Source organism: Strigops habroptila, chromosome 4 (genome assembly GCF_004027225.2).
Source record: "Strigops habroptila isolate Jane chromosome 4, bStrHab1.2.pri, whole genome shotgun sequence".
Classification (NCBI taxonomy): domain Eukaryota; kingdom Metazoa; phylum Chordata; class Aves; order Psittaciformes; family Psittacidae; genus Strigops; species Strigops habroptila.
This window is the reverse complement of record NC_046358.1, coordinates 45,878,762-45,902,531: the sequence shown is the minus strand read 5'-3', so window position 1 is coordinate 45,902,531 and position 23,770 is coordinate 45,878,762. Positions and strand designations below refer to the sequence as shown.

General features: G+C 34.8%; 1 protein-coding gene across 4 annotated transcripts in view; it reads left to right on the top strand.

Annotated features, from left to right (window-relative positions):
* The window catches only part of FSIP1 (fibrous sheath interacting protein 1), an 82,685-nt gene that overhangs the window by 25,084 nt on the left and 33,831 nt on the right, over positions 1–23,770 (top strand). For all 4 annotated transcript variants that reach the window (XM_030484154.1, XM_030484152.1, XM_030484155.2 and 1 more), the window contains exon 11: positions 982–1,119. In XM_030484154.1, the coding sequence (XP_030340014.1) occupies positions 982–1,119 (138 nt within the window). The remainder of the gene's footprint in view (positions 1–981; positions 1,120–23,770) is intronic.

The window sequence follows — 23,770 nt, the reverse complement described above, 5'->3', positions numbered from 1 at the left end:
TTTCATGTTTAGAAAAAGTTGTTTGCAGATGCTTGATGTTTTTTATATATTGTAGTTGAGAAATTTTCCGTTGAATGTTAAATTGCAAAGGTTGTTTCTCTTAGACATGCTACTTGAAATTCTTTTCCTTGTGTGTGTTTATTAAGATTGCTTGAGCTGCTTCTAAAAATAAGAATGAATAGAGTATGTTTTCATTAAGTGGTTGCTCATGTTCCTTTGGGTTGAATTGACTAACGGTTTGGGGTGGTGGTTTTTTTGGTGGGTTTTTTTTTTTTTTTTTTAATCGTCTATCATTATTTGGATTCCTTGGGTTCTTCTGTAGGATCTTTGGTTTGCAAGAAAATGCCCTGGGTTTTTTTTCCAATTACAACGTAACTTTTCTGTTTTGCCAATACTTGTCTTTCTTAATGATCTAAATTACACGTAATATTGAACCTTGAATGTGTTCAGGACTGATAGAAACTTCAGGATCCTATCCAAAGCTACTGAAGGATTTGAGACTGTGTAACCAAAATCTTTAATAACGGTTGTGCATCTAACTCCAGCCCACAGAGAGATATTTATTTCTCATTTACTCATTCTCATATCTAGTAAACAAAACCTACAGCCACTTCTATTCAGTTCTTCTTTCCCTTCTGGCCTAATTCTGACCCCAGTATGGTTAGTAGGAGCAAGTTTTGAACCCCTCATTCAATCTCCCCTACTCTCAGTGCATTTTCATTGTTGCAGAATTTAAGCATCAAGAAATTCCTCTTAAAACATGAAAGGGAAGAATACTTTTATTGAAAGAAGTCCAGCCTGTTGTTTAGTTATTGCATTTGAAAATGTGTGTAATAACATTATGCATTTGCAAAATTTGAAATTGGCACATTATTCTAAACATTTGGATGATTTCTTAATAGAAATGAAAAGAACACTTATCTGGGTTTGAAGCAATATAAAGTCATATGTTTAACTTCTGCCTATTCTTTCTTTTGTCAGGAGTCTCTGGTTTATGCAAACAGAAGCCTAGAAGCAGTTCCAGGTGAAAAGGTCCTACGAGACAATAAGGAACAACGTGATCAACAAAATCGTCTGAAAGAAATAGATCTTCAGCTGAAATCCCTAGAGAGAAATCGTGTAAGTCTCCTATTTTTGTTGTATTTCTTTCCCCTCAGTTTGAAAACTTTGGAGTCTATACAATTGAATTCTGCAACCTTCCCTGGGGAGGAATCCCCAAGGAAATATACAAGCAAAAGTCTCAATTTTTGCCAATCTGGGAAACATACTTTTCAGTTGTAATGCATGTCTCCCATTAACATAGTGTTTTTCAAAGTGAAAAAAATTATTCTCCTCTCTTCCTCCCTAGAGGGGGATAGCTTAAACAATCATAAGTAAATGCATGCTGAAAGGATTTTTTTTATTTATTTTTTTTTTTTTTAGTGGCTCATATGATTCAGTGTTCTTTAAAGGAGCTGGTCTGGTGGGAATGTTGTATACACTAAGTTATTGTGTGATTTAGTTTTGCTAAATTTATTTAGTCTATTTTTGTAACTTAGATTCCATTTAATACATGAATTTCACAGGTGCAAGGGCCTTTAAAATAGGAGCATGGAAGTGAAATGGTAGAAAAAATCATTACCATTTTAGAATAAGTATATCGCATCTCATCCTTATTACTACTTGGAGTAAAAGTGGGTAGGGAAAAGGCAATTTTAAATCCAAGAGCATCCTATTGTTAACCTAGTAGGCAGAAATTATGTTTATTTCTAAGCCATAGAGCCAGGACTGACAAAACAAAACTGACGTGCCTCTCTCAAGTAATATATTCTATTATTTTCTCTTTCAGCAAGTATAATTTTTACATTGCTCTCAAGTTGTGATAAGGAAATTTAGCTAAAAACTCGTGACAGGGCAACCTCAAGGACTTCTGAAAACTTTTTACTAATTTTTACATATACACTGTAAATATGCTGTTTGATCTGTGCTGAAAGAGCTACAAAGCAGCATATACAGAAGAGAGTTAGAGAGAAAATATGTAAAACATTAAAAAAACAGATAAATTCAGAAGGAGAGTCCTAAGATGATACAGTTGTCATTTGTTTGGCCTGAAAGCCAGTGTTGGTATTTATTTTTATGTTGGATCTCTCACAGATTCTCTTAAGAGTATAGGAAAGAAATCAGAGAATCATAGAATAGTTAGGGTTGGAAAGGACCTTAAGATCATCTACTTCCAGCCCCCCTGCCACGGGCAGGGACACCTCACACTAGGCCATGTTGCCCAAGACTCTGTCCAACCTGGCCTTGAACACTGCCACGGATGGAGCATTTACCACTTCCTTGGGCAACTCATTCCAGTGCCTCACCACCCTCACAGTAAAGAACTTCTTCCTTATATCTAACCTAAACTTCCCCTGTTTAAGTATGAACCCATTATGCCTTGTCCTATCACTATAATCCCTGATGAAGAGTTGCTCTCCAGCATCCTTGTAGGCCCCCTTCAGATACTGGAAGGCTGCTATGAGGTCTCCACGCAGCTTCTCTTCTCCAGGCTGAACAGCCCCAACTTTCTCAGCCTGTCTTCATACAGGAGGTGCTCCAGCCCCCTTATCATCCTCGTCTGGACTTGTTCCAACAGTTCCATGTCCTTATGTTGAGGACACCAGAACTGCACACAGTACTCCGAGTGAGGTCTCACAAGAGCAGAGTAGAGGGGCAGGATCACCTCCTTCGACCTGCTGGTCACACTCCTTTTGATGCAGCCCAGGATATGGTTGGCTTTCTGGGCTGCAAGTGCACACTGCCAGCTCATGTTAAGTTTCTCATTGACCAACACCCCCAAGTCCTTCTCCTCAGGCTGCTCTGAATCACTTCTCTGCCCAACCTGTAGCTGTGCCTGGGATTGCCCTGACCCCAAAGGTTTGCCTTGCTCAGGTGAAGTCAAGAATTAAACTGCTGGAGACTCAGAAGAACGTTACTGCATTACTGAGCTGGCAGCAGTGGTTAAAACCTGGACATATATGCATATTTTTAATATTTTAACATCTTCATTTAGTATTTTTCTGCTTTGAGATGAGAAAGCTTTTGCTTCTCCATAGAATGTGCTGTGTGGAGAAGGCAAACTCGCAGTAGTATACAAAAGACTGAGGTGAGGTGACAGCTGGCATGGGTAACCTGATGAAACTGGCTTTTTGCTAGGAAACCCCAAGTGTTTTTGTATGTTAGCAGGAGGCATCAGTATAGGCAATTGACATAAAAGAGGTGTACAGATGAAGAAGGTGCGGTGATTCGGAATAGTGAACATGGATTTACCAAGGATAAGTCATGCTTGAATAACCTGATGGTCACCTTTGATGAAATGACTAGGTCTGCTCTGAAAGCTGGAGGACAGGACTGCCACTCACTGAGCGTTATGCTGGAAGAGGGGGCTGACTGAAGAGGAACTGTATGAAATTTGTCAAGCACAAATGCAGAGTTGTGCATTAGAGAGGAATAACTCCCTCTAACAGTCCAAGGTGGAGCCTCGCGGGCCAGAGAGCAGGCCTGCTGAAAAGGACCTGGCATCATTGTGGATGTTATACTGCACATGAGCCCTACACATGAGCAGCATAGCCTACAATGACAAAGGTTAACAGTGTGCTTGGCTGTATCAACATAAGCATAGCCAGTAGATGAAGGGAAGTAGTTAGTCCCCTTTACCTGGTACTGGTTTTGGGCTCCCCAGTAAAGAAAAGTGTTAACACACCTGAGTAAGTTCAGCAGAGGGCCACTGAGATGATTTGGCACTAAATTTGAACTGTGGGGCTGAGATGATTTGATTCATCTAACCTAGAGAAAAGATGGCTCACACAGACCTAACTGTAGCTTTCCAATAGCAAAGATAGCATTACACAGGAGACAGAGCTGTAGTATCTTTAGTGAATTACATGGTGGGAGAACAAGAGACCATATTCATAAATTGAAAGGCAGAGGTTCCAACTGGATTTAAAGAAAAAGAAAATGCCTCTGAGGGTATTTAAGAATGGGAAGCAGGTTGCATGGAGAGACTGTGAAATTGCCATCCCTGTAAATTTTGGAGACCTGGCTGGACAAAGCCATAAGGCATTTGATCTGATCTCATAGCAGACTCTGCTTTGAGCAAGAGGTTGGACTAGAGACTTCCTGACACTTCCCCTCCTCAATCTGATTTTTTTTTTTTTTAATTCTACAAGGAAAAGGATCAAGAATTTTTACGCATTTCTTAGGTGATAATATTTCTTTATTATCACTACATTGAAGGAAAAATAGTAATTTTTTCATGTCTGTGCATTGTAGAAATTTGTTTCTTGTGTGTAGCTGATTTTAGTGTTTTTCATGTAGTCTTAAAAACATAAATATGAGTTTGTTATGCCAGACCAAAAATCCATGTAGTCTACCTTTGGCTTGTGGAGGTCTTTAGCAGTAGGTTTACCTTCTGCAGTAATTAGTGTTAGGACAAATACTGTTCCTGTTATCTTTTATTGCCCTGAAAAAGGGATCTCCAGTGCAAATCAAAAGCTTTGTAGTTCAGATAGCAGCATAACCGTGGTGGCATAATCTCAATTACAGATAGCACTCCTGCTGCATTTGCAAAAACTGCAGCCACTATCTCCTTAAGCAACGTTTATGCTGGCAGTGCTGGAACTTCACAGCCGTTATGGAGTATTTATGGAGTATGGGGAAAAAGGCTTCAGACAAGGAGACAGTGTTTGCTTTAGAGGCTGTTCACATGTGCGTGTGACTACAGTAAGGCAGCATATTTGTCTTATATGTGTTCGCAGTATCAAAGCAGTATTAGAACTTCATTTTAATATACTGCGCTATTATACTAAACAGTTAAAAGATAGGAGGCAAATAAATATAGGACTTCTGTGCAACTTCAATATATTGAATGGGTTAATGGGTAAACAGATAAAATAAGCCTACACACTGTAATCTTTTCCTAGTCATTGACCTTTATATCTCTTTTTGTCACTACTGACCTTGTCCATGAGACAAACACAATCTGAGGAAGTGCGTCTGGGAACTGTATGATAGTCTACAGCAGGCCTGGGAAATGCAGTGGGCTGCTGACTCATTCAAATATTTTGTATATAAATGGGTCAGTTCCAAGTCTCGGTTGCGTTATAGCAGTATTGTTTGGTATCACGTTACACACAGACTCTTGAAACATACCACACATTTTTTCCTTGGCTAGATTGTGTATATTCAGAACTCTAAATTGATACACTATGTTAATTTATAGTATGTCATCTGTACCAATGCGTAACTCATGGCCAGACTAGCATTGCTGTGTGCTATGCAGCACCTGGTAAGGCTTCTTCAGGGGGACATACTGTGTCTTCTTAGCAGCTGCTGCTCTGTAGCATGACTCTGAGATCACAGCATATAGAGATGAGACATTTGTGTATTAGGTCCTCTGAGAGATACGTTGGTTGCCAGTGTAAATAAAGAAGTATTCAACTCTGAATGAAAGTATGTTTTTCCTTCTAACAGTAAAGTAAAATATACAGAAAACGTGCACTTCTTTTGTATGAACAAAGAACAGCCTTCAGAAAATACTGCTCTTTTTTTTTTTTTTTTCCCCCTTCAGTTTTGTGTCCTTGATACTCTCTAATCTTATTTCTGGAAAATACAGTATTACTAGAGAAATTTGGACAAAACAGTGTGGTATCTCCTTCCTTATGTACATTCAATTATGCGACATACATAATTGAATAAAATTTTTCTTATTTGGTGTGGGAATGTCTAAAAATCAGAAGAAATGCACTGTGGATTGGGCGCCTTGTTTCTATAACAAAGTAATATTTTGGCCATCGATTCTGTAACAATGTTAGCAGCAAAACTGATTTCTGTTAGGAAACCGTGAAAAAAATTTGAAGTGAATGCTTGTGTTGAGGGGGGAGAATATATATGCCGTGTTTCCAGAATAATGCGATGATTTCTGGAAATACTGTTTGTTATTCGCTAGGTGGCACTGTTCGCTGGATGTCAGAGGAGGAAAGCCCCGGCATGCTTCTAGGGGCTGTTATTACTGGTGAACATGTCATTTCTGTGGTATAAAATACAAGTTGTGAGAGATTGCCTCTTGCTTTTGGCAAAATTCCAGTTGTGCAGCTTTTAATGTTCAGTTATTTTTCTAGCTTAGTTACTTAAATTGTCTATTTAAAATTAATAATTTGTCCTTTAGTCTTTCCTAAACCACTGTAATTCACTGTGTAAAATTGGAAATAAATTCTCTGCTCTGAGTAGAGGAGGATTTGTTAGGAGTTAGGAATGTTATTTCTGAATGCCTGATTATAGTGGGCTTTATAATGTTAAAATATAGTATTTTACAAGTTTAATGTCTCAGAGTTGACTTATTTTAAAATATACCTTAAAAAAAATCCCTTGATAAAATTGTTTTTGTTGTTTCATTTGTTTGCTTGGTTTTGTTTCTTAAATGGAAATTATGGATAGTTTACCTAAGAAGAATTTAGCTTTGTGTGTTAGGGAGTAACTTGCAGTAGGTATAAAGGTAACTTTATTAATAATTATTTTTGTGAAAGATAGAATTCTGTATTTCTTCCACTACTACAAAATGTATTTATTGGAATGTATTCGTATAATGGTATCTTTAGTCTGACCTTCTCTTCAAGCAGGAGGAATACATTCATCATATTTCTGGAGCAGGCTATTTAGTAGGTGCTGGCTTCTGATATTGTAACATTTATGGATTCTTTCACTGTGCCTTATCTCATATATGCTGTAAGACTTCGTGATTTCAGCTAAGTCTGGGACTAAGCTCACAAAACAAAGCTGGAAGATAAGACTCTAACATACTTTAAAATTGATATAAACCCCAAAAAGTTGCTAAGTATTATGCTTGAAGTAATGAATCTAAGGGCTTTAGAATCTGAGTTCCCCCTTTATGGGGGGGGGGGATAAAATTGTCCCCAGTGAATTAATACACCAAAGAATGTATTGTATGCATTGTTGAAATGCATTGTGAAATTTCAATCCAACTGAAATGTGTCTGTACCATGGTTTCTGGGCCCTTGCTGAATTTCTTTTAGGTTTTAGCTTGACCTTATTTCACTTGTTCTTCATTTGAAGCCATGGCTGACTCTCTCCGCATTCTTTCATCTTTCAGTTTCCTGGAAACCATTGAGCTTATCTTTGTTTTGTGAATTGCATTGTTAACTGCTGCTTCAAAAAAAATGTTGAGCTGCCAAATGCATGTTGCTGAGCATTAATGAAAAGAATTTTATATAGAAAGAATAGTAAATGTAGTTATTTTTCAATTGTGGCTTCTACTAGTTGACCATTTGTGATAATCCAGTTGCATGTTTGATGATGTGTTGCATTGCTTCATGGCAGACAGTAGGTTCAAGCAAGCTGTTAAGTAAGATAGTTTCACCTTTGCTAGATGTGTTTGTTTATTTCAATTGTCTTACACTGGAAACTGATTTTTTCCTGCCTAGTCACAGGTGCCTGTTTTGGTTAAATATATAAATGTATATTTAAAATATATTTCAAATACACATTGAATATATACACATTTGTGTATATACATATGTATAAATAGTGTTATCTCTTAGCACAACTGAGATAGATACTGATACCTACTTTAAAAAAAAGTCTGCTTACTTGCACTAAGTACTTTTAAAACACAAGCTAAATCTAGTTTGCGTAGTCTTACATTTATCTTCAGTTGCCATACATCTCTAGGAATTATTTTTTCACAAGTTTATGCAACCTAGTTGCCAAATGCAGTATGTGATTGTTAATTATTGAGATCTTTTTAAATATCAAATAATATGAAAATACACATATTCTGTTATCTGAATAGCTAAACTTTGCAGGAAGGTGACCAATTGCTGTGGATGATGCAGAACAAAAGTAATAAATATATCAATGCTGTCAAGAACTTTGATTACCTGCAGGAGCAAAAGGCATGATTCTTGCCTTCTTGATTCAGAATGACTATCTGTGGGGAAAAACCAATCAGGATTAAATTCACTATTGTTTAGTGCTGCAGAAAGTCTTGCAATCATTTCATGGTTTACCCTACATCAGAATAATGAGGGGGTTTGTTTGATACAACAACAAACTTCCAGCTTTTTCCCTGATGCAGTTGATCCTGAGTCTCTATTGGGCAACTTCTAGAAAAGGAGAATAATTTGTTCCTGACTTCTTCTACAATTCTTTTTTCCCTTTAAAGGGAAGAAGAGGACAAGATAAACTCCTACCATATATTCAGAGGGTAAGTTTTGAACTAGATAGTCATTTAGCATGGTTTTCAATTACAGTGTCTTCAGAAATTAATTACTAATACTTCTGAACACAGGAACGTAGCCGCATTTTTTATTTTGTGCACTGGTGGTCTTTCTAGGTTCTTCTGGTATGCGGTGTAGCAACATACAAATAGCAAATATCTTTATATCAATTCACACAATATCATATAGTGGCCTGTTTCTGAATAAGCATATGTTTATATGTCCATAAAAGTAGAACTTGTTTAATTAAGCATTTTCATAACACATATTTAATTGCACCAAATAAAGGGAAAAAGGACAACTCATCTAAATAAGATTGAGGTGTACAACTTTTTATGTTTTTCCTTCAGAAGGTTTTGATGAGATCCTGAATTTGCTTGCCAAGCTGTTGTCAGGCTTCAAACAGATCTTGTTTATTCAAGTTTTACAAGAATTTGTTCTCATTATGTGATTGTACGAAGTTGTTTCAGAATGAAATGTGGTAGCATTTCTACCTGGGAGAAGATATTAGTGTGAAAACCTTATTTTCTTCATTTAAGAAGCTACTTAGAATCTTTTAAGCTGTATACACATGAAGAGGGCAGAAAGATAAATAGCAGATTGGTAGTCTAAATATTGCTCTCATATGATTAAAATATTTCCTGTTGGTTGTTTTTCACAGGACTGTGGACAAGAATGAAATAGCTGCTAAAAGTATTTATAATAACTTGAAAACTATAAATTGTATTAAGAATTATGTAATTAAATAATTTTTGTATAACTTAATTTTTTTAATACTAAATTATATTAAAATATTAATCACTTAAAGTTTTAATGACGTTTTTAGTTTATATGGAAAATTATTAAGCTATTTACATACATACTGGAGCCAGTTAAATTGAACTACATCCATATGATGGTAAGAAACATTGCCAACTTGCATCACAAGTATTAGTTATGAATTGATGCTGTGTATGAGAAATCATTGCTGGAATGTGATACCTGCAGTGAGACATGTTTTAAACATAATGAATTCTCTGACAATACAGTGTACCTATCCTTCTCTCGGAATGTAGAGTTTCCAGTTAAGATGATGACTACTAGTCGTTTGCCCCAGAATGCGCAGGAGAAAATTGAGAAGCATCTGCCGCCTTCTTGTTCTCTCGACTAATTTTGAACAAATGAAACCTTTTGTCCTTTTTATTTTTTTTTTTTTTTTTTTGTGTGTGTGTTTCTCTAACCACTATAGTTGTTCCCGTTCTCTTTCCCAATATCTTGCATATGATCTCATTTTCTTCGGTAGAGTTGAGCTTTCTCATCCTTTTTTCTCCTATATATTATGGTGTTTACCATCTTAAAATAACAAACTATCTTTCACTACCCACCCATCTCTAAGTTCATGTAGTGGTATTTAAAGTCATTGGTCAATCTCCTTCCATTTTGTGTCTCTAACATGATTTGAATGTAACTGTAACTGCACTACTTTCCTAATTGTCTTTTTTTATAAATGGCATTTGACACTATTGAACAGATCTTTATAGGAAGCGTGTTTTGTCTTAGATGACGGAATTCATGAAAATGAATTTGCTTCTATGCTCTTATATTACTCCTTCAGTATATCCTTTGTCACACCCTCTGAACTCTCTGACCTCAACAAATATAACAGTGTACATTTTTTAATATGTGATCCATTTATCTGCCTCCTGACCTCTCCCACCATCATGTCTAAACCAGGTTACATGTGTCCACTTGCAAGGCCCTTTTTCATCCCTTCTTAACTCCCCTTGCAACCTGTTATCTTTAGTTCATGGTTGTGATAAATATGTGCTTTCAAAGCAGGACAGTGCCCATCATCACCCAGTTGTGTTTTCAAACAATTGCATATTGCTCTGCTTTCCTCATGCCCTAAAGCCTTTTCAGAACACTTTTCAGTGAATTGAGGAGGATCATATTTCTAATTTAAGATGGTCAAGCATATCGATTAGTGGAGTTTCAGTGTTTTTTTGGTACTTGACTACCTCCATGTATGTAGCTTTTGTATGGTTATGCTTACAGGTTTGTTGGGATTTTCTTTTCTCCTTTCTCTTACTGTGTTTGTACGCAGTCTAGCATCATAGTTCAATGCGATGACTGATTTATAGCTGCAGTTGTATTAAAATAACTAGCAATTTCTCTGGTTAGTACAGGTGTCCACAGCATAAGATTTTCATCATTGAAGTGTACATGTCTTTTTGAAGCAAGGAGAAAGTGTTTACTTGTTGTTACACATCTCTATTGTCAAACTTAGGAGCTCCTTATTCCTTGCTCCCAGTTAGCACTGCTCTTTAATCTCTATAGGAAAGAAGACTTATTTTTGTTGGCCTGCTCGCACTCTATGCACTAAAGAGAAATAGGAAAAAAGCCTGTTTCTCTACAAGAGTCGTAGTGGAAGTCTGTGTTTCTACTTTGCCCTAAGATGTCTCATTCAAAATGGGAGAAGGAAAACAACAGGGCTGCTGTGGAGGAAGCCTCCTGCAACATGTGCTTCGGTGTAGTTTATCCTTTGTGGGGTGAGTATTAAGTTTTGATAAGTAACATGTAAGTGCATCTTTCCATTTATCTTATACGTGTGTGTATGTCTGCCTGTACAGACTGTGTAGTAGAGCTTTAATCTTTTCTTGAGACACCTTAACTTGTTAGGCCGGGATGGATGTGTGATCAAACAGCATCTCTAAAAGTAAAGGACATAAAACACATAGCAGATGTGGAGGGTGGTGATATTCTTGTAAACTACATCAAACTATTTGACATCCACATCAGACTCGTAAGCCAAAAACATCTTAAATGTCCTAGCAGGATGTGACTCCCCATCCCTTTCAGGTGGGATCTAGTCACTGTTCGTAATCTTAGTCATATATTTTTTCTGCCTCGCTATTGATAGTCTTCAGAGTGAATATATCTTCTCTAATGCCTTATTGTAAAGTAGTGTAATAATACTGTGGTGTATATATATGTATCGAACACTAACCAATATTTGTTGCTAAGAAGAGTATATAACTAAATAATCTGAATAGTTTCACTTTCTGGGATGTTCATAGAAAAGAAGATTAAAACTGGATAACTGCTCATACAAACATGAACATGTGGTTGTAGCAGACCTTTTTTCTTCCTAGCTGCTTTTCTTTCTGTAAATCAAAGCTTTCCTTCAAAGACATATCAAGGAAAAGTGGTGTCTCACAGCAGGGAGTCTTTATTCTGCAGGAAACAAACATTTTGTGCCTGTCCTCTGCTATCGGCTTAAGTGTAATAGAAGCTTGAAGCTCCTGGTTTGTGAGGAGGAGTGTAAAAGACTTCACCCTTTTTGTTGAAGCCATGTGTATTACTTTCTCAAATTCATAGAATCTTCTTCTTGAAGAAGCTCTTGCCAGTGCAGGCTTTTTCAGTTAGTGCTCTTTCTATTTAAAAGAAAAAAAAAAAAAAAAAAAATCCAAAGATTTCTATATTAGGATAAGAAGATTTGCATATAAATATAGCACACTGAAAGTTTTTTGATTTATCATATATTTAACAGGTATACCTGTGTAATGGTGAAAGTAGAGTTGTTTACTGCTAGAATTGTCACTCATGCAATATTTTGTACTAATTTTTCATTTAAGATAATTGGGGAAATAAAATCCCATGTAAATAATGACAAGTGGTTTTATTACTCATATTTTTAGGGACAAAGCTAGAAAGCAGTTATGAGGAAAGTGACTTCAAAGTGATATCAATAAGCAGCTAACAATTATTAGTGTGATAAAGCAGCAAAAGAACAGTGACCTGTTTGGTATTGTATACAAAGGAAGGCATTGTGGCCTGTGTTTGTAAGAGTAATTTCAAGTATAGTGTGATAATGGATTCAAGGCACTTTTTCAGAGGCATGTCTTTAATTCTACAATAACAATTAACTGGAATTATGTGAATTCAAGAAATGGCAAAAGTAAGTCTTATATAGAACATAGAGAGTATGGACTGATTTGTTTAAAAAGATTAGAAGTAATAATGCATATATTAAACTCTATGAATGATGCACATAGAATGTAATCTGTGACTAGATCAGCAGTATAGATATGAAGTGTGGAGAGAAACAAGTGGTGCATAATGAATTTATGCAAACAATCATTATTCAAACAAATGTCCTTCCAGTTGTAAATAGTAAAACCCCTGAATTCTCAGTGTTTGAAATTGCTATATAAACAACTTCGATAAGTGGTTTATTCTCTGTCTCCTTACCAAGTGACTTTCAGGGACTGTCTAGTTTCTGAAGGTAAAATAGTGTTGCTTGGTTATGAATGGATAGACTTATAAAATAATTTTTGATTGGAGGATTTGCGCCATGTGAATTAATCTTTTAGTATAAGTACTGATACAGAAATGGCCTTTTAACTTTTCTTTATATTCTTTATTTTTCAATTAACCATATTTCCTTATCTGACAATTTGGCTTTTAAACCTTTATGATAGAATGTTTCTAATTTGTCCAGGAAACTTTGGTACTGAAGGTAGGAATTCCAGGTGCAATATATTAAAGTGAAAAAAAAAATAAAGCATAGTATTGGAAACTGAATTGATAATATCAGCACAAAATAAGCTGCAAATTTACATTCTTTATGCTAATGACGTGGTTTTATTTTCATAAAAACTAATAGAAGATAAAATACATTTGTTCTATTGTTACATGCTATAGGAATTGACTTTTTTTTTTTAATGCAAGTATAGCTTAATAAAAGGATGTTCTTAGAAGGAAAAGTACTGTTATCTTGCTTGTTTTAATACTTGGGGTTAACATAAGAATTTAGCTACAGAGTAAAGTAAGTGAGCAAATCTTTTAATTAACCTCTGTGATTATCCATCCTGCCCTCTTCATTAAATAGATCTAACACGGAGAATAGGCAGTTGTTTCTAATAATTTTCTAGTGCTTTTGTGGTTTGTATACTTCAGTGTTCTGAAGGTCGGATAGAACTACCAGACCATAAAATCCAGCCAGCGAGAGATCTGGAGCTAAGAGAGCTCAAGGATTTATTAAGTGATGTGAAACTCTATTGTTTTGTGCATGTGTTACATAATTGCTGTCAATGCAAAGCTGTTAAAATTCCCTGCTAGTAATAACACGAATACCATTTTATAGCTTCAAGAGGAGATAAAAGAAGTTTCTTAGTCAGCACTTCAACAATATCACAGCACATGTCAGTTTTATTATTCTGGGGCCTTCAGTTTTGGCAGATGCTCTCCATTCTGGATGTGGTGTGGTAATTACCATATAAATTAAGCAGTGAAATAAGCAGAGTGCAGCCTTATCCCTGCTGCCTGTAACCAGGTTGCAAGTACCACAGTGTGAAACAGGCATAATTCAGGCTGATTATATTTAGAAGGCCACATTTTGAAATGCCGGGCCTTTATCTCCATTCAAGTCAATTTTAAAAGTAAATTGAAGCTGTTTAGTTGCTGTGCAAACAGAAGGATCATTCTTTCTCTACAAGGTACTCTCCATAATAGCATTCCAGGAATTAGTTTAATCCATCCAGGTTTGATTCATAGCCACTAATTATATTTCAGCATACATTCTAATGCTTCAAATTATATGTGTCCTTACTTTAATGAGTTGTAACTAGTCCTTAAATTGGGAGCTTTGCACTTTTCTTTTATATCTAACAGGCTTTACTTTGTATTTTATGGGATTAAACTGCTATGGAAAGTCTAGGAAAGTAAGCTGAAATGAGTGGATTTGTTTTCTTTTGCTTTGCATTTTTTCTGTATTCTGTTAATTCTGCTCTTTTTGGAAGCTTTGGAAATTTTTAAATCAAGAGTCCAAATGCAAATTCCTCAGTGACAAACCAGACATATTCCTGCTTGTGATAAGTAACTGCAAGAGTAGGCAAAGAAAATAAAGATGATGTGAGCAGCTGATGCTCAGAATCAGAAAAATTTTATTGGAAAATAAAAGCCTAAAAAGAAGTGTATTACCTTTTTTCTTTTTCTTGCCACCCCATCCCACCTCCACCCCCTCCTGGTGTTGCGTTACAGAAGTAAAAAGCATTTTAGAGAACTGGATATGTTATTGAATGGTGTGGTGGATGCAAAGAGACATGGCCAGGGTCTCAGTGTACTAGTGACAAAGCTGATGATGTAACTGCAATATTTTGATTTAATTTCTTCTTTTAAATTTAGTGTAATGGAAAGATCTAGAACAGAAGCTTGTGCCATCATTGCTAGGCTGCAGTTAATTGCTTTACTAGACTATTTTCTTTGTAGATAAAATGTGATTTTGCAAAACTTTGCTGCTTGAGAAAACTTCTGATCTTTTAATAAGATGGAAAGTAAAATTGGGGATCTTGATTCTTGATACTTTTCACCTCTGAGGGCTAAGTTACAAGATATTATTTGCAGTTATTAAATTTAAAATTTAAATTTTCAAGGTATTTTTTTGGAATTAAACCCATTTTCCCTGTTTTGGCGATTAAGTAGAGCATTTGGATGTCCCTTAATATTCTCGACATGGAACTGGCAGTGTAAACAGTGAAACAGCATTGAAATGGTAGGATTTATAATCTTTAAATGTCAGAATTGTATTTAACTATAGTAGAAATAAACATCAATGGCAGACTAATTTCAGCTCAACTAATTTTATTATTCCTACTTAAGCACCTCTTTGGTGTCAGGTATTTATTTTTTTTTACCACTTGTATATTGTTTGTTTGTTTGTTTGTTTTGTTTTTAGTTTCTTTCTAATATGCATTGCTCAGCAGTTGCCTGGCTTGTTTTTCTAACTGGCAATTTAGGTAGATTCATGCAGCACTTCAGTGACCTTTAGAAACACAGGTGATTGATACACAAAAATAAGCTGTTATTTGAGTAGCTTGATTTTGAATTGCTAAATATTTGAATCATTAAGTATTAGGGTAATCTTTATGTGAGCATATTAAAATACATTTGGATATAATTAAACAAGCAGAAAAGGCACCTCCAATCTACCACACAGATGGTATATGACATTGAATATTTTTTTCTGAGAATCCTATCTTTTTCTCTCTTTTTTTTTTTTTGGGTTTTCTGAGGAGAAGAGAAAATTAGATAAACTGTTTAATTATTTTCTGCATGTATATCTGCTCTACGCATTGTTATTATTTTTTACTATATAGTTATGTTCATTAGGACTTTTTTGTATTTGCATTTTCTTAGAGGTTAAATCCATTAAAACATGCTGTAATCCCACAGAATCTTTAAAGGATTCACAGAGGAGTATGAGTGGTCACAGAGATCTGATGAGACAGAGTAGTCTTCAAATTTAGTGCTGAAATTACTATTTGGTTTTGATACTCAAACACTTCAGTAAATGCTTAGTTTAGCAGCCATGCTTGGAATATCTGGTCTGGTAAGACCTTTGTGGAAGTATTTTCTGTGCTTGACAGAAATCACCTGAGAACACAGCTAATGGTGGATAAAACCTATGAATTGGTGCTGAAAATAAGGGAAGACCTTGGTTAACCATTAGAAATGTGTTATGGTTAAAGTTTGATACACTGAGCTTGCTTCACAAGCAAATACATGCCACAAAACAACTCTAATCTACTAATTATATTACACTACCTGATGACTTATATGGATTTTTGCCAGATAGATAGAAAATTATTAGGCTAAATCTTACTTGTACTCTCACAGTTGACCTCCCTGTAATCCCATGGATCAGAAAAAAAAATAAAATAACAAAACCCAAAAATACCCCCCCCAAAATAACAAAAAACCCAAACAACCACAATCAAAAAAACCATGAGAAATAATACTTGTGTGGAAAAATGTGTTTGAGTATTGGCAAACAATATTCTGCATTCCACCACCATCCTTCACTCCTAAATGCTATTAATTCACAACTTTACTTGTCATTCCTTTAGCAAAAATACTTGTAAATACAAGCAAAATACTTGTTACACATGACACTGTGGCACTGAGTATTTCATGCGGGTATTCAAGACAGTTGTAGTAGCTATTACAGTAAGTCCATAGACTGGATTACTTGGAAAGTGCTCTTGACAACTTTAGGTGTTGCTTTTCCTTCTCTACTGTCTCTCAAGCTGTTTGTATTCTGTTTATTGTTATTTGCAGTGCTTCTCTTTGCATTTCATAATGTGCAAGTGGACTAACCATACTAATTACTAATACTATGCAGGGCAATAGTAATCTTGGCTGCTACCTGTAGAGTTAGGATGCTGCTACCTGTAGAGTTAGGATGCTACCACTTATGGTTCTGTACTGTTCCTCTTATGTTTAGTCAGTTTTGAATATGTAGTAATATTGTTTACTTTTATAAATTCCACTAAGCATGCAAATAACTGAAAACAAATTTTACTGTGAGGACAACACATTTTAATGTGCAATTTTAATCTGATTTTATTATTTCCCCTCATTTTGTTTCTAAAACAGAGTGTGCAGCAAACACTTTCTAATTAAATTTGTTCTTCTCCATTTTAAATATTTGTGTGGTTTACCTAGTAATAACTTATTTGAAACTATAAGCTGTCAGGTGATGTGCGAATTCACTAACTATATAAAATTTAGGGTTAAATTAAATTGTGTTGATGTACACTTTTTGTACAGGATAGCAGAATTTCATACAGGAATATAATAAACTTATGTGTATCTAGAGAGAACAGTCAAGTTGTGTGTTAATTTGTCTCCATACGTCTTTAGGCCTTACAAGGTCATTTGGTACTAAAAAAGAAAAATTGTTGCTTTAAAAAAGCTTACACTCCTAAATGTGACCAAGTGTGATGTAGACAAAAGGAAACAAACTATACAGAGTGAAAATGGGAATGACTTTGAGCTCTTTAATACAACGAATCTGCTAATGTCTTTAATAAAAGTTTTAATAGAGGGTGGAAGCAAGCAAAACAATATAAGAAAAAATAACATGCAAGATTGAAAATGCTTGTTCTGTGGATTTTCTTGTATAGCAAGCTAAATTTTGAATGTAGTGATTTTTAACAATTTTTCTGGCTAAACTAGCTTAGCATTGTCTATAGGACAGCATTTCAAGTTCAGGCTAGTTAATCATTAACATAACTTTGTGAAATGAATGCCCCCTGCAATGAGTTTGCTTCATCTACACAGCAGCCTGTGTCAGCCAAAGCTGAAAATTGTAGGTAGTTTCTTCTTTTAAAGCAAAACACTCAATTCTGGGTTACTTGTTATTGCAAGAAAAAAAAGAGAAAAAACTTCTTAAAATGAAACTTAAATATTAATTTGGTCTGAAATTGCAGGAATGCTATTTGAATAATTCTTGCATAGCTGCCTCATGTAAAATGCTTTAAAGTCGTTAACATGCATATTTCAACTTGGTGAACTAGCATTACACTGGCACAGAAAAATGCAGTCTGCAAATAATTAAACAATAATTAAAACAAGAACAAACTAGATTTGTTTTAGTACTGAGATCATGCTTTTGAAGGCTGATGTTCTCTCAGCCTTTTGAGTTTCTTTTTGTCAAGGAAAGGGAAGTCTGCCCAAAGTTCTCTGTGCTGCCAGATCAATATACAGCATGCTGATGTATAGAAAGCAAAATGGCTTACGCATATTGCTCTGTTCTGAAGGTTTTAACTGTAGATGCAGAGAGTTAGGCAGGTGTCAGATAAGTTCAGATAAGGAGATTCCTTGCATAAGATCATTTATAAGACCAGAGATTAATTTTTTCCAGAGGTAACGAAGATTTTTTTTCCTGAATAATCTGGTAATTCATATTCTACTAAAACACTACATCTGTTTCAGATAAGACGCATATAAGTGCTTGAATCATTACAAGAATGATTACTATAGTAAAATCTTAACCTTATATGAACAAGCGAACAATGCAAGAAAGTAGAATTCATTTAGTTTAACGTAGCCATCCATAATCCTGCATGTGCATTTATGGGCCCTCTGTGAATCTGTTTGTGCGTGGGCACAAGGTTGCCCAAAAGGTATAAAAACCCCAAAACACAACCTCATGCAGTTAGATAGTTTGTAATTGAAATGCTTAAGAGACCTGCTAAAATCTAAGTCACTTTAAAATTATGAGATTAAAATAGTCATAATCTATGTTTATGACTGCCATTACTAACATTAAAAAGTCTTAGACTGATTTTTACCAATTTACCTTCTGAATAAGTAGAAAGTAGAGAGCTATCTTTTCATTTTGAGCAGAACACTGGTATTCTATATTTTGAGTACAGGATGAATATTATTGCTTGGATAAAATAACAACTCTTTCATTCTCGGGCCCATCTAGTTTCAAGGAATGTCATTTATGTGGTAATTTCCTTCAGCATTTATTGCCTGTCTAAATCGTGAACGGATCAGATGGACTATATTACCTGTGGCATAGATTTTAAAATAAGATCCTCCTCTTGAATATCTCTTGGGGGGGGGGGGGGTGGGGATAGTCTCATACTCTGCTGCCTTCTTATGCTTTCTTAAAGCTTTCTAAGTTAGTCATTCTGTATCACTATTTCTTTTGAAAACCTAGAGTTTTATTTAGATATAAACAGACATGCATAATAATTTTTACAGGTAAACTAGCTAATTGTTTAATGAGCCATAATCTTTATGGTTTTGGAACAGATTTTATCAAAATGTTCAAGCTGGAGGATCAAAAGCCTTATTCTTTGCTGTGTTTTTGTTACTGTGACAGAGGAAAAGCAGAATATCTATCTGAAAAAGAAAATGCTAAACTGAATTAATTTTCTTGAAAACGTTTATCGTCTTCCTTTTTGAAGATATTTTATGTTTGAGTGCAGTAGCCTTCACAATGAATTCTGGAATAGAAACCTAGCGATAATAGAAACATAATAGAAAATAGATAATAGAGGTGTTGTATCTTGGACTTCCCTAGTGAGCTGCTAATGTACAAGTTGTTGAAAACATTTATCTAAATATCACAAATATTTTAGTTCAACATAGAAAGTATCAGATAAATAGAGTTGAAATAAATTCAAGATGATTCTTCTGTGTAGTGTGGTTTTGACTAAGGTTTTCATAGAATCATACATTCATTTATACTATCTTAGAAAACACCTTTAAGATCAAGTCCAACAGTTAACCAAGCACTGCCAAGTCCACCACTAAACCATGTCCCTAAGCACCATATCTACGTATCTTTTAAGTACCTCCAGGGATGGTGACTCAACCACTTCCCTGGGCAGCCTGTTCCAATGCCTGACAACCCTTTCAGTGAAGAATTTTTCCCTAATATCTAATCTAAACCTCCCCTGGTGCAACTTGAAGTTGTTACCTCTTCTCCTGTCACATGTTACTTGGGAGAAGAGACTGATATCCACCTTGCTACAACCTCCTTTCAGGTAGTTGTAGAGTGATAAGGTCTCCCTGAGCCTCCTTTTCTCAATGGTAAACAACCCCAGTTCCCTCAGCTGCTCCTCATAAGACTTGTGTTCTAGACCCTTCACCAGCTTCATTGCCATTCTTTGATTCTGGATGGCTTCTTTTAACAAGTAATCAATAAAATACTGTGATAAGTCAAAAGGCATATGTAGTGTTTGAATATAAGTAGTACTTCAACTGTGCAAAGCAATAAGGAAAAAGAGCTAGCCATTCAAAATATAATACTTAGGCTGAAACAGCGCTACAATACAGAACACAATGAATGATGTATATTTAGCTCAATACAATATCTATTTTGTATCTTTTTCAAAGTTAATACTTAGGTTACTGGTTTTGTTGGAAAAAGGAAATTTTGGTCACAAAATTATTATTAAAGCTATTGTCATATAGAAGATGTTAGAAATAGTTTTCCTCTTGAGTTACCATGATTCTCTTTTCATTCTGACAGATTTATTAGGGCCATTTATATAAAAAAATAAAGTAATAGGAAATGTCCTAGGCTTATTTCCTGGAGAAGGGAGAACAACGCGCACAAGTCACGAAGGTGTTACTCTTATGTTGTGGTTTATAAAAGCAGGATGATAGTTTGGCCTAGGGTGCCTGAAATGTCAATAGTTCACCCCTAGCTTTTGGCATTCTGTAATTATGACTCTGTTTTGTTGACATATATCTGCACAACAGTCTTTAATAAATGGGAAACCTTGCTATAAGTGGGGTTTTGTTAGTGTGACAAGTCGACTAAACAGTGAAGGTGATTAAGTGTTAAGAATTCATATCTGATTTTAAAGTGGTTTACTTCAGAGAAATGTTATTGAGTTCCCTTTCACATCCTATACGAAAGACATATAATAAGGTACAATAATATTTCTAGACATAACTTTGTTCTCACTTTTGTTGTCAATTGTTTTCCTTCTCCAGAACAAACATAATAGCTCTGTTTAAAATATGTGGCCAGCATTTGTCTATTTGATGCTTCTGTGATGTACATTAAGTTTCATAGATGTTTCCATGCTACCTTTGCCTTTACTGTGAAGCTGTAAAATGAGTTGTTTGCCATAATTATGTGCACATGCTTAAGATTGTTCAGGTACATAAAGAAAGCTTTATTTGTTTCATATTTTAAGGGTTTGTCACTCTGTCTTCACTACTTCAATTGACATTATAAAGCCTGATGCTGCAGGTCCGTGCTTGTAACATGAATTCAAAGAAATATTTCTGATTGTTTTCTTTTTTTCCCCCCGTATGTATTTAGCATTAGGCCTGTAGTTTACAATACTAAAAATTATGAAAGTGACAGAAAAATAACATGATTCATTATTGTAGCCTAGGCCTAGAAGAAAATTTTAAAATATAATTCATCAAAAAGTTTAGATGACTTTAGATTTTTCTTAACATAGCAAAAACGTGTACTTCTAGGAGAAAAGTGCAATTTTCTGGTTGCATATGGTAAGTGGAATACTTTGATTTTTGCATTTTCTTTATCACAGTAACTGAATTATGAGCTTGCTCCTGTTACACTAAAAACTGGACAGAACTATTTTGATGGTCCTATGTGTGAAGCTTGAGTTTTGCGTGATTTGTAAATTATCATGAGATGAGCTTTGTACATATCCCTGTGTATTTAGATGTCTGCTTGCTTACAATACTGTTGTGCCTAGTCAGGCAATAGAAACTAGGGCTAAATTTTCAAAACATTATCAGATCACTAAACTGTGCATAGTGCACATATGGTGTGTGCAGAGTAATTTTCTCATGCAAATGTTTGCATATGTAGTTAGTGCTTTTAACACAGTAATGTGGAGATTTGCTTTCACAATAGGAAAGTGCCCATTCTATATACATAATAAATTAGATGCGTAACTCTAATCATGTGAAAAGAGTTATTTGCATGACCAGATGAGACATTGTAGGGTAGCTATAGCCCATTGAGAAGGCTGGCTGTGAAAACAGCCAGTGAACACAGTGAAAAAGACTGTGAAAACAGGGACAGATATTCCTTTGTTTCTGTTTTGGTAGTTGTTTTATTCAGTCCTTTTGTAAATCTGACTTTAAAAAGTTTGTTTTATTTCTTTAATGATCAAGAAATATCAGCCTTCTGATATGTAAATCATATCGCTGCTTAATCAGTGGTTCATTTGCATGAATCTTGTATAAAGGAATAAGAACCTTTTCCTATGTAGGTGTACTATTTGGCTGGATGTGTTTTCTACCTACAATTTTTAGATGTGCTATTACTGATCTACTTTAAGACCAACTATTTTCTACTTTTCTACTTTTATGGGAAACAGATGGAATGTCTGGAATTCTACTTACAAAAAGGAATCTGTATCCTGCTGAGTAATAGCAAGAGGGTTGTCTTTTTTTTTTTCTTTCCCCTCCCTAACTGCAGATGTAAAATTCAATACCAAAGGCACGCAAAATATTGAAGGTGATTTACTGCTAAGATTTAATATTGTTTCTTAAATTACATAGCTATAAGGAGTGTATCTGGATGCAGGATTAATTTCAGGATATGTAGCTTAATTTTCTGTTGAGAAATCTGCTTCTAAAAAGGAGAAATAAAAGTAATAAATTGAAATCTTTTAATTGCTCATATTATTAGCATTTTGGATTTTCTGTACTTGTTGTTTATATTTGTTACATGCATATGTACTTCCTATGACTTTACCAAGTTTAGGTGCATAGTGCAAATAAAATTGCAACAAAACACTGAATGTCTTTTGATGATGACAGCAGAAACTGGAGATTCTATGAAATTTGTTGAAAGATGTAGATTTATGATATTATTAAGAAATTTAAATACATTATTCTGAAGACTTAATTATCTGGTACATATGAAAAGAGCAATGAGCCAAAAATGTAGGTCCGCTTGCATCACTAACTGTAATATAAATAAGCAGTGCTTATATAAGCTCTTCTAATGAATTATTTTAAGGAGATGATAGTTTATATTTACCCAGCAAAATTCCCACCATCATTTTCATCGATAGCATTTTGTTGATATTATTTCCTAGTTTTCAGCCTTCTTTATTATGTAATAATACATTAAAAGAACTTTAAGCTGTTACACAGTGTGAAGCAGATATGCTGTGGTGAAACAGCAGTTACCCTGTGGTTAATACATGCTCATGTTTTCAAAGTCATGTGGATTTTGAACAAAATTAGTATGAACTCTATGACTGCATCCCCTGGATTTGAAAATTTTATCAATTAATATTTTTATAATGCATTTAACTCTTAATTTTCTTCTTCAATAAAATACTTGGGTTGGCAGGTGCAGAAACGTGACCAGGTTTAATATTACTAACATTAAAAATATTTAATTGAACACAATTTTTAAGTTGGCAGATTCCAGATTTTCAATTTGAAGTCCTATACAAAAAACTTTTGAGCACTTGCTTGGTTTGAGGTTTTTATTTTTAATATTAATGACAAATAGAGACAAAAAAATAAGACAAATTGAGATGTGGATTACTGTTCAGAAGTGCACCACATAAATGCATAGTCTGCTAAGATATTTTTTAAATTTAGAAGGGAATCTTCAGAAGTAGTTTAGGTTTTGGATAAGCACAGAATACTCAAGCTCATTTTTTTTCTACAACTATCTGGTTGCTAGATCTGTTATTGCAGTGCTAATCTGTTAAGGACGTCTAGCAGTTGGAAAAATCTTAGGTCTTCAGGAAATAGGGTTAGCAAAACCATTTTTTTCATGTTGGGAAAACCTTCAAATTTATAGTCTTTTTACTTGTAAACGCTGAGTACAAAGTACTAGTACAGAATCATGATACACTGCAATGCATATTGCATCAAATTTCTAAGAACATTTGAGTACATAAAAACTCTGTCTTCTATTACTGTTTATAATTTTGGGAATCCTTTTAAAAACATCTGGAATTTTTACAAACATTGGGAGTAAAAGTGTGGGAAAACAATGTTTAACTAGTGCCAATTATATGTCTAAAGTCAAATACTTCATGACTCCGAAGAAGTAGCAATGAGATGTATGCACTGTTTCAAATGGGGGAAATACGGTTTCTGTGACTGGAGATTTATTTGAGAATTAAAATACACAGCTCACACCAAAGTCACTGCAATTTGGTTGCCTAATTATTTTTTATAAATCTCATTGTAGAGGGTTAAAATACTTGGTT